This window comes from Callospermophilus lateralis, chromosome 9 (assembly GCF_048772815.1).
Source record: "Callospermophilus lateralis isolate mCalLat2 chromosome 9, mCalLat2.hap1, whole genome shotgun sequence".
Lineage (NCBI taxonomy): Eukaryota > Metazoa > Chordata > Mammalia > Rodentia > Sciuridae > Callospermophilus > Callospermophilus lateralis.
In genome coordinates, this window is record NC_135313.1 from 83,268,554 (window position 1) to 83,280,641 (window position 12,088).

Consider the following 12,088-nt stretch of genomic DNA (forward strand, 5'->3'; position numbering starts at 1 on the left):
AATATCTTCCCCCTGTTTGTCACTAGAACTGCCACCAGAAGAAAAGCCCTTCGTTTGCTCCAAATAAGCACCTCTGTTTTTCACAGCTTGCAGTAATGCTTAAAGTAAATAAGTTCTTGTGCAGCTAGCACTATTGGATTCATTCAATTGCCTGAACAAAGCTATTGTTTAGAGGTTTACAACAAGCCTTTTCTCTGTTTCCTTTAAAAAGAATCTTCCTTGTTCCTGTGCTTGGCATGCTTAGTATAGTAAGCCTTTCTACAGTTCTCAAATGCTAAAGATAATTTTCCCCCACAGAAGAAATGAAGGAAGACTATGACACTATGGGGCCAGAAGCCACGATCCAGACCACACTTAACAATGGTACAGGTAAGTTATGTTTACCACACTAAGATCACATTTGTCCTGGGTCATGTGGATTTAATGAGTCAGGGAAATGCTGACCCATCCACTTGCATCTTCATGACTTAAATAACTGGGACTTTTCATGTCTCCTGTGTTTCAAACTTGAAATTTCTATATTTTCGGTAATTTATTAAGAAAATGTTTCTTTCATTCTTATATACCCCTTATTTGCCTCTGAAGCCGAAGACTACTGAGCTGTCTGAATGGATCTTTTCACAGAATGAGTTGGGTGAATTTCTAGTAGTAATTTTTACTTTAAAAGACTACACAAATAATTTTAAAATTAGAATATGATAGGCCTCTACTAGCCACCACTTAATATCAGTCACTGAGAATTCAAATGATACAGTATAATGTAGATCATAAAGTGTTTTTTTGCAGAAAGCCAAATTTCCACAAACGTTCCTCACAAAAATTAATCATCTGAGTTCTTTTTAATTCTCTCTCCACTTTTAGTTCTCCGCATCTGTTAGCCCTCTAAATAATGTTTTCTAGGCAGAAGTTTTAAAGGAAAATTGACGATTTAACTTTTTTTTTTTTTTAATAAGGCTGAAAAATGACAGTGAAAGTCAGTAACTGTTTTTTAGTTTTACTGTGCTGCTGCTGCTACAGAACAGAGGTTAAGGACAACTGTGACACTCCATTTGTTTTCCCAAAAACTAAATTCTCTCCTCCCTTACATGGTCATGTCACCAGCTCAAATTTACATTGGCTCATGATGTTTACTTCTCTTTTTCCCAGATGAGACTAATTATTTTTGGTGTTTCAAACAATCATCCACACTACCACGACAAATATTAGCATAGTGCCCAATATAAAATTATCTTCCAAAACAAAACCAAAAAACTCATATAACTATTTCCACTCAACTCACCATTGGGGTGGGGGGGAAACTTGCAATTTTGTGAAGTTTCAGAAATGTCAATAATCAAGTTGATATTCATGGCCCTTACGTTGACACACATCATAATACACTGTTAATGCTGCATTTTCACTGAGAACACCCTTTTTAATGAGTTAAAAAGCACTAATTCACTTTCTTGCCTATAAAATAAGAGAAATATGAAAAACTGTGGTCATCTTTTATTCATTTGGATAATGTCAATTTAAGGTACAAAAAAATTATACATTATGCATTTATAGAAAAAATATAGAATTAGGAACTAATGATCCTTAATTTCTAGATGCAGCTTTGGCAATAACTGGATCATGACCTTGAGTAAGTTAGTTGCCCCCCTTGAACTCAGTTTCCACCATTATGAAATGAATAGGTTGAATTAGTTGCTTGCTAAAAACACTTCTAGTTTTAATATTCTATATTGCCAGGATATTATCACCAAGTAAAAATAGAAAAATACCAAATAATTTCATATAAAATTTAATAATAAAAAGATATCTAGAATTAGATACTTTCTGTAATGTTCCAACACTGAGGGAAGAATGAGTCTCACATTTCTTTAAAAAATAAATCTTAAATTTTATCTTTAGAACATAAATAAAAACTGATTTTTATTTCCTTTTTAAGCATTTAAAATGTCACAAAAGAGAATTTGTCCCAACAAAGTGACAATTTACTAGATGTTTTATATACCTAAAGTCTTAAGTGAGGTTAATAAAGATTGTTCCTACCAAGAATGTTTAAAAATCAATCTTAAACATCCTTTCACCAGGCTTTAAGATCTCCTTTTCTCATAATACATTCTGTTCCTTATGGTTCATATGTATTCAGTCAATAAATAAATCAATAAGTATTCATTGAGTGTCTTCAATATATTCACTGTTGTGCGCATGTGTGGAAAAAGATGGGACAGGAAGACTAAGGCTTAGTTATTAAATTTAGAATTGATAAGCCCAATACACATGAACTAATAATGAACAGTAAGAAAAAATATATGATAAGTATACAAAAAATGGTAGGAAGCATGGATACTTGAATTACACTATTAGGAGAGACCTATTGGGTAGGTATTCATATAAGGTTTTATGAAGGAGGTAGAATTTGAGCTAAGTACATTGTTCACTAGTCATGGAGGAGTGAAGAATGGATTTCTTGAAGAAGAGTGCATGAGCCCAGGAGGGAAAGAAGCCTATCTCTTCAGAGGAGAGTGAGTAGAAGGATTTGGCTGAATCAAAGGGTGCTAGGGGCAATTTGTGGAAAATAAAACTGGACATTTAAGTTGAAGCCAGCTGCTAGAGAATATAAAGCATCAGAAAAGAGTAGTTTGGGTCATGTTATACTACCATCCTATCTATGGTAGAAAACCAGACTCTGGAGACCTACTGGAAGTCATTATAGTTATTGTTATTGAGGTGTGAAGTGAGAAAAATATTTTCCAAGGGTGGACATAGGGTAGACACACCAGGGAAATTAGCAACATAACTTTTAAACAACTGATTCTCTGATGACAGAGGTAAAGTAGCTTCAAGATTCATTTTAGGATATGAAAATACTTAGTATTTCTAGATATATAGAAGAAGGAGTCAGTTTTGAGAAAATCTTGAACCCAAATTCAGACAGAAGGATTTTCATGTGTGTTTGTGTGTGTGTGTGTGTGTGTGTGTGTGTGTGTGTGTGTGTTTCTGCCCACTGGATATGAGGAATTGAAACCTAAGTAGTTAGAACTAAAGATAGAGATTTGAGAGTCATACAGATATATTCAGATGGTATTTATCATCATAAAACTGTGAGATTTACAAGTGAAAGTATACTTATTGAAGCCCATAGAAAGTTAAGGCCAGGGCTCTTGGTGGGTAGGGAGAGAAATCAGATTCATTCAAAGGAAAAAAGTTTATAAGGAGAGAGAAAAAATGTAAACACTCAGAAGCAAAGAAAGGGATGTGTATAAAGGTGAGAATGGTCACCTCAGTTAAAATCTTCAAATAACTAAACTTGTGGGCATGCTAAATGAACAAATTGGTAATTAAGAACTTACTGGTGACTCTCAATTTATACCTTTAACTTTCTAGGGAATATACACATATCTCTTGTCAGCCATAAGCTTAGTTCTTATCCTTTGCATCTTTTGGGGTGTTACATACATGTAGAATTGAAATAATATACCCTCTCCCCCCTTTTTTTGGTTAAAATTACTTTTTAATGGGCTGTCTTATTCTCTCCTCACAAGTCGTACTCATCAAAATACAGGCTGGAGGGGTGAGGGGGTGGCTGAGTTATAGAGTGCCTGCTTAGCACGTATGAAGCCCTGGGTTTGATTCCCAGTACCAACAAAACTAAACTAAACTACAAGATACAGCTATTGGCTGACCTTCTGTGGTCATCCCAAGCTGTAATATCTTCCTGCAATATAGCTGCCTGGTGTTGGTCACTTTGTCACCACAGATCTTGGAATAGTCTAGGTCAAAGAGTGCTTTTGAAGAAATAAGGGAGTGAATAAGAGACAAACAACAATTTTCCCTTCATATTTTTAGTTTGACATATTTTTGACATCTGATCTGAACTCACCAACCAGATATTTTCATCTCTCATTGTTGCAGTCTTCCATGCCCAGAAGCCTTCTAGGTGACTCTCCTTGAGCCTTCATGTCCTCCTCCATTCAGAAGAATGTCCACATCCTTCCTATAACTCTTCATTCAAAATCCAATCCCTCACCTCCTTTTTAATCTTTTGGTTGTGCCGGGGATTGAACTCAGGGCCTCATGCATTCTGGGCAAGCTCTCTGCTACTGAGGTATATTCCCAGCCACTGTCCATGTCTCTTGTTAGAATCCTTAATTGTTCGTTAGTGCCCATAGTACAAAACCAACATCCTTCAGTTCAGAATTAAGTACCATCCGATTGGATAGCCACAGGGCTTCATTCCTAATCTGACCAAAGTGATTGTGATATCAAAAAAGACTCACATTTCCACCAACCTGTGAGTTCTCTGACCATGCTATCTCTTCAGAGCCTAATCTTTCACCCCCTTTTTGCTACTTATTTAAGTTCTACTCACCCTTCTGTTTCTCAGGACTGGCTCATAGATCCTTAATGTGGTCATCTCTGAGTACATCAAATTATATCAATGTCTTCATTCTCTGAAATTCCACAGCCCTAAGGTATACACCCTGAATTATTCCTCTTCATATTGTTTGCACCTATTCACCTAATTTCATGAAAACAGGAGCTGTCTTGGGATAAAGAATTGGGGCAGGTCATTATGGTATCTACTTAATAAGACTGTAAAAGTAATTAAATAAATAACATATATATTGATATTAGTGACCAAAAATTCTGATTTTAAGAAAAAAAAAAAAAACTATTCTGTTTGCCTCAAAGTGCCCAATACAGCAGTGAACATGTGTGGTAGTCTTTATGACTGGTAGAATGAATGAATGAATGAATGAATGAATGAATGAATGAATGAATGAAAAATATTTGGTGGAGAAGAAATGCATTCTTAAAAAAATTTTTTTTAAACTTCACAGTAAGAGAAAGCATTACCTGGGGAGGGAATTGAGTCAGTATCTTTAGACTAGTGAAGTCCCTGAAATCAACTTGTAAAGGCAAAGAAAAGTAGTCTAGAGTATCAATATTTTCTTTTTACAACTAAGTTAGATTAACAGCAGAGCAAAATTGATTTATAACAACATAAAGCATTGCAAACCTTGATTTACATTAAACTTTCTAAATTGCTTAATTTCACTGGTTTTAATGTTTTTAAAAAGAAAGAAAATAGTAAAGCTCTGAGATATAAGATAAAGAATACATTTGAATGAATTCTACAACTCCCAGATATTAATAGAGTTCAAATTCAGAGTGGAATCATTAGGTAAAATTTCCAAGAGTGTGAAAAAAAATAAAACCTATTTCCTAAGAAAATAAAAGAAATGGAAAAACTTAGAAGCATTATAAACACGAGTTTGCCTATGTGCTAGTAGTAACAACAATCTATCTTAGGTGCATGGTGATCATTAGTATTAATGCATTTCCACGTGCATATCAAGACCCAGATAGGCCCCTGATGTTTTCCTCTCTGAATGTGTGAAAGTTATATTTACTCAGACAACATAGTACTCTAGTTATAAAAGGCTATTAATAACCACCTGCATCCTCACCTCCTTTGCTTGGGGAAAAAAAGTACTCCTTACATCCAGAAATTGGGCAAGACTAATTTAGGACTCTGTTTTGTTTTGTTTGTTTGTTTTTTTTAATTTTCTTTCTTTCTTTCTTTCTGTTTTTTTTTTTTAGTTGATGTACCTTTCTTTTATTCATTTATTTATATGTGGTGCTAAGAATAGAACCCAGTGCCTCACACATGTGAGGCAAGTGCCTCTGAGCCACAACCCCAGCCCTAGGACTCTGTTCTTAATCTTACACAGCACAAGAAAAATCCTTGTCCAATAATCAGCTTTATCAACTCTAACTATAGTTAATAAACATATATCTAACATTCTAAGAAGAACATTGAAAATATTTTGTATATGAGAGACAATAATTTTGGAATGCTACAGATTCTAACATCAGAAACTTACACTTGAGTTTTGCCCCTACCAATTACTAGTTATATGAACTTTAGTGCATAATTGATAAGCCTTCATTTCTCATTAGTAAAGTGGAAATAATGCTCCTCTATGTACAAGGCCTCACTGCAGGGGCTGAATGCCATGCCATTTTTAAGGCACCTACTACAATGTCTAACTAGCCAGGCTGCTCAACCTGTTTTGCTTTATTTCTCCAGTTTGCATCTACCAATAAGCCTTAAACTATTTTTATATGTTAAAAAATGAATGCATTGTAAACTATTTCCTCCCTTCACACTGGTGTCTCATTAAGCTCAGTAAACAAAAATACAATGTTTCACAAATTTGTAATGAAAGGACCAACCAGGCAATTTTGAGAGACATTATCATTTTAGTTGCTTTGACATCCTGGAAAACTACACTGAGTTGTTGGACAAATTCTTTCCACTGTTTGGTTACTCTGTTTGAGGTTAAAATATGAAGGTTAGGAAGGAGTGGTTATAAAGGATTTTAATGACCACCTGCATCTATGAGTCTTCTATCTCATTTCATCTTTAGCATTTTTAAATTAATTAGTAGTATTTATGTTTGTATAATGATGATTTTGCCCTTTATTTCATAACTGACCACCTTCAAGAATCATATTTTTTTTCTTCTTACACTAAGTAACAATCAGTGAACAGCTAATGAACATTTAGCCCTATTCACAGCCACTAAGATACCTACACTCATTCTTTTGGGGGGTGTGTGTGTGTGTGTGTGGTCCTGGGGATTGAACCCAGGAGCACTTCCTCAGTTGTACTTTTTATTTTGAGATAGGGTCTCACTAAATTGCAGAGGCCTGAAAATTGTGATCCTTCTGCCCTGGCCTCCCAAATCTCTGGGATTACAAGGGTGTGACATCACACCCAACCCTAGCTCATTCCTTTTCAGTCCAGGCGTTCATTAAGAGCAGAATTTGAACTGAGGCTTGAGAAAGAAACTGCAAGGAAACAAAAGACTTAGTTCTCCCCATGAGAAGCATGAAATTTTGTGGTACCAATAGGAGGAAAAATCACAATGAAGGGATGACAAAATTTACAAGTTTATAATTATAGAGCCTCATTAGTTCTCCATGTCAATAGTCACTTATTGAGACCCTACTAAATGCAAGATATTTTGTTAAGTAAGCATCATGAAAGATACAATGAGCAAAGAATGGTCATTGTTATTAATACTTAGATTCAACTGGGTGACTAAAATAGTGGTAGGTGAATAAGAAGTATGTGTAAAAGGCTTAACAGAATATTAGGACAGAAATTGCTAATCATCATCATGGTTATTGATTATAATAACGAATGTATGAATTAAGCTATTTTATTCGAAATACAACTTGCTATGTAGGTTGAAGTGCCAAGTTCCGTGTTGCAGAGTGTTTCTGACCGAGTGTTAGGTCAAATATCGGAGACAGGATAATCAAGAGGTGCCTTAAAAAGAGAGAGAGAGAGAGGTGCATTCAGGAGATGGCAAATTTCAGGGAAAGTTTTCTTCAGGACAAAAGCTTTCTGAACATGCCTCTGAGCAAAAGGAAAGAGAAAAGCTGAAAATAGAGATGGAGACAGGGTGAAACATGGAGTAAGTTTTCAGGAGAGTTGTGAGGGAACAACTTTAGATGGTAACCATGGTAGTGGTCAAGAATATGTCTTTATTTTAGCAGCAAGATCAAAAGAAAAAGGGAGAATGATGACAGAATTTGGTCAAATTTAGAGTAGTGCAGAAAATTTACATCACATTGGTTGTAACTCATTGAAGTAGGTAGGGAAAAAGAGATCACAGTAAGCAGTGTGGAATAGGAGTAGGCTTGGAATCTTCAAGAGTGGGACTTGAGAGCAGTTGCTGTGGATAACGTATGGCAATTCAGTCATCTTCAGGAAAGAATATCCTATTGTGAAAACATAATCTGAAATTAGACTATACAATTAGATAAATCTGTTTTGATATTTGGGGAGTGGAGAAATTGAACTGGACCTTAGTCTGGCAGTGCAAGAATGGTATGAGAATAAGAAGTGGGGATGGGAATGATGATTCCCAGCTCCACGGAGCCAATCAGTACACAGGGCAGGTGAAGTGGACTGGGGGATGGTCAGCCCTCGTCACACCAAAGTACCTACTTCAAGGAAATGAGGAATAAAATGATGGGGACAAGTGGAAAGTGGAGAGTGAAAGCCTATCTTGGTTCTGAGAGATGGAATTGTCCTAGGTTAGAGCTGTACGACACACATTCATCTGTGCTGTTAGACTAGAAAAGCCAAAGCACTGTGAAGACAGGGCTCCCCGTGGACTGCCTTTTGAGGGATGGAGTATTACAGAATGATAGTATTCCTGGGGGAAATGTAGTCATGGGACAGGTGTCATTTTACTAGAACTATATAGGCAGTGTCCCAAAACCTGAAGGTGAAAATGCACAACTTTGTTCTTCCAAACCTTATAATTCCAGAGTGTTGGTTCTTCAAGGGTAGAGATTAAGTTTCCTTTTCTTTATATTTCTCTCAGTAGTTACAGTGGTTCATAAAGTATTGATGGTTGGTAAATAGGGGCTTGCTGAATTAATGGTAAATAAATCATGAGTGAACTGATGAAACAGGTAACCCTGGTTTGAAATGGTAGTGTGAATTAAGGAGTACATGGACGCATCCTCTTTGCTTTGTGTGTCTGGAGAGATGCAGGCAAGAAGGGCTCTGCAGGAGAGGTCTGTGAGGGATGGGATATTACCAGGGGATGACACAGTTTCATTTAATCTGAAGAAGTAGAGCCCATGTGGGAGGATGTCATTAAGCATGTGGGGGGAGAACCAAGCACTATGTTAAATGGGAAAGCAAAATGAACCATGAATAAAGTTCTTTTTTGGTCTCTAGTTTTATGGTAAGCTTGAGATAGCTTTTATTTACTGGATGCATAAAATATATAATAAATTAATAGCTTATAATATTTCACCTTTGTATGGTGCTTTGAAGAATCATTCTTCATTGAGTGCCCTTAGAAACTTGATTAAAAATAAGAAATTAGGAAAATACAATTACTAAATATTAAGTGGTAATTTTAAATAAGCTTCTTGAGCAGAGAATCTGAAAAACTTTTTTGATATTTCTCTCTACCCCAGTAGATTCAGTCTCTATCATCCATTAAAAAATTTTTTTAAAGTGATATAAGCAAATAGGATTCAGAAGGGCTACCATGAATCAGTTAAAAATAAATTTAAATTTTAAAAAGAAAAGAGGGAGAACATACAAAAAAGAAAAAGTTAAAAATTTAATAGCTCCCACTGAAGAGGGCATTTTAGTTGCTTATTGATTGATTGATCTCTCTATCTTTGTGGTACAGGAGATTGAAACCAAGGGTGCTCTAACCATATTCTGGGCTACATCCGCTGCCCTTTCTCTTTTTTATTTTAAGACAGGGTCTTGCTATAAGTTGCCCAGGCTGGCCTTAAATTGGCAATCTTTCTGCCTCAGCCTCCCAAATTGTTGGGATTGCAGGCGTTTGACACCACGTCTAGCTTGAAGTGGGCACTTTAATTGTCTTTTCCCCATACTAATTTTATACTGTACTGATATGTTTATTTAGAATTATAATGTTGTTACAGTATTTTCTGCAGCTAGGGCCTGTTCAAATGTTATCAAATCAGGCATGATGAAAAACTAAAAAGATGGGATTTTCTCTGCCTCTCCCTCCCGGACCCCCACCCCCCCAGTCTCTCTCATGTTGAATCATTGTGGTGTAGTGGAAAGAGCAATGGGTTAAGAGTCAAGATGTATGAATTCTGCATCCAGCTCTTCCAGAAATTAGTTGTGTAACTTTGTATGAGTCATTAACTTTACTGTAGTACCTTAGTAGTATCAGCTGTTAAATGAGGAAATTAGACTAGAAAATTTGGACTGCACCCCACCCTACCCTTTTCTCCTAGTGATATTGTTCTGGGAAGGATGAACAAAGAAAATTAAAAGCAGACCTGCCCTATGTGGCAGGGAAACAGGAGACGCTTAGGGATCCCAACCTATGCTATCTTACATAGGGCCAAGTTCCTCAGTATGAAATCTGCAAAACCCACGCAGGGCCCTACCCTTAAGTGGGTCTGTCTCACTTTGTTACTCTGCTGTTGCTGTCTTGAAACTCTTCGCAGTTTTTGAGTGAGGAAACCCGCAGTTTCGTTTTGCTCTGTTTTTCACAAATCACCTAGCCAGTCTTAATTATACTTCATAGAATGCATAAAATAACAGTAGATGACAAGCCGGGTGGGAAGGAATGGGATCAGAGTTCCATCACCTGAAATACCAGGTAGAATGCCAGTTCATACAGGGTTATGATGGCACAAACCTGTGATCCCAGTGACTGGGAGGCTAAGGCAAGAAGACCTCAAGTTTGAGGTCAGCCTGGGCAACTTAGCAAGACCCTATATCAAAAAAGACCCACCACGGCGGCAGGGTGGCGGTCGTGCTGAGGATGTAACTCAGGGGTAAAACACTCTAGGGCTCAATATCTAGTGCCACAAAAAGAAAAAGAAATGCTAGTTCAGACCAGGTTTTCAGTGTCTCCAGAACAATTGAATCCCAAGAGAAGCTCTAGACCTAGACTAAAAATCTTGCTTGAGCAAGAAACACAGTGGTACAAGGTGTAACTCCCCCAATTGGGTAATATTCATGACAAGGTTACAATCTAGCACATAAGTAGGTCTATTTAAACATAAATTCTATATACCCCATCACTAGCATAGAAGAAAGTGGGAGAAAGAGTAAGAAAGTTTTTATATCTTTACTATCCTCTTGGTTTAATAACTTCCAATTCCCCCTATTTCTCTTACATGGAGTTTAAATTAAAACTTTTAAATTCACTAGCTTCCTTATACAAGAAGAAACTACACAAATTTGATCATCCTGTATTTTCCAAGAGTTGCATGGATGCGCAGTGTTAGTCATTTGTACATGATCGGATAACACAGCTAGTACCCAAATACTAGGAGGGAGTCAAAGTATTATGAAGTGAGTCTTTTTCTTCTTGTTTGTATCTGTCACATTTTCATAGGTTGGAAGAGTCTTGTTGAACAAGACTTCGGATAGCTTCTCATGGTTATAGTTAGTTCTAAATTTTTTTTAGTAAATGTCAGACATTTAAAAGCAAAGGAGAGAAAGAGGAGGAAAGCAGAAGTACACTTGGCAGGGCAGGCAGGAATGGGTCATGTTCAGACCATAATCAGTGTGCAACAAGAAGAACTTGTTCACTTCCTGGCTAATGAATGCTGTGGTTTTATTAGCTTTGCTTGCGATTAGGAGCAGCTATCTCTACTTCACAGCAAGAGTTCCCACAAGAAATAACGAATCTTCCAGGCTTCTTGAGTTCTTCCTTCATTCATTCAACAAATATTTAATAAGCACTGTTTTCTTTGTGATGTTGCCTGTGGTTTCCAAGCACCTCCAAAATATTTTTTCTTAATCTTTGTATGTGGTTCCCCAATCTAAAAGCTGTATTGCTTTGAGTTTTTAATGGAAACGAACACAGATTAAATTCTCTGGGCTTAGCTAGAGAATGAAAAGCAAATTGCTTGGGACAATTCTTTATTGAAATTATGAAATTCTGGCACTTTGAGGATGCCCCAGAAGATACACACTGGCTCACTTCACAGATGAGGAAATTGAGATTCAAAAATGTAAAATGACTGAGCCAAAATGCGGAGTCCAAGGCCCTGAACCTGGTCTAATCATTCAATCATTGAGAAATAACTGTGTCCCAGGCATTATGCTGTGCACCAGCGACACAAGGCCGAATAAGACAGGGTCCATGTCTCTATCAACATACAGATATGCAAGTGAAAGATGACAACTTGATGTGATAAATTCAAAGATTGAGATTTGTAGATAGCATGGTAAAGAAGAATGGCATAAACTAGGGTTGAGATGGTCAGAAAAGTTATGTGACATGGGAATTATTCAATGCTGCTCCTCAAAACTGCATCTTACTTAGCCATGTGAGGCAAATGCTTGAATTCCTAGAGTAGTGGTTCTTAAATTGGGCACAAGTCAAAATTTCTTGAAAATCTTGTTGAAACACAGTTTGATGACTCTGGAGTGGACCCCAGGAATTTGAATTTCAAACAAGTTTCCAGGTAGTACTGATGCTTCTGGTCTGGGGACCACATTTTGAAAACCACTGACTATCCTGAAGCCAACCACTGCATGTTTTGTGCCTCTCAA

At 36.7% G+C, this 12,088-nt stretch overlaps 1 protein-coding gene across 4 annotated transcripts in view; it reads left to right on the forward strand.

Annotated features, from left to right (window-relative positions):
- The window catches only part of Zeb2 (zinc finger E-box binding homeobox 2), a 129,597-nt gene that overhangs the window by 93,238 nt on the left and 24,271 nt on the right, over positions 1–12,088 (forward strand). For all 4 annotated transcript variants that reach the window (XM_076866614.1, XM_076866615.2, XM_076866612.1 and 1 more), the window contains one exon: positions 298–369. In XM_076866614.1, the coding sequence (XP_076722729.1) occupies positions 298–369 (72 nt within the window). The remainder of the gene's footprint in view (positions 1–297; positions 370–12,088) is intronic.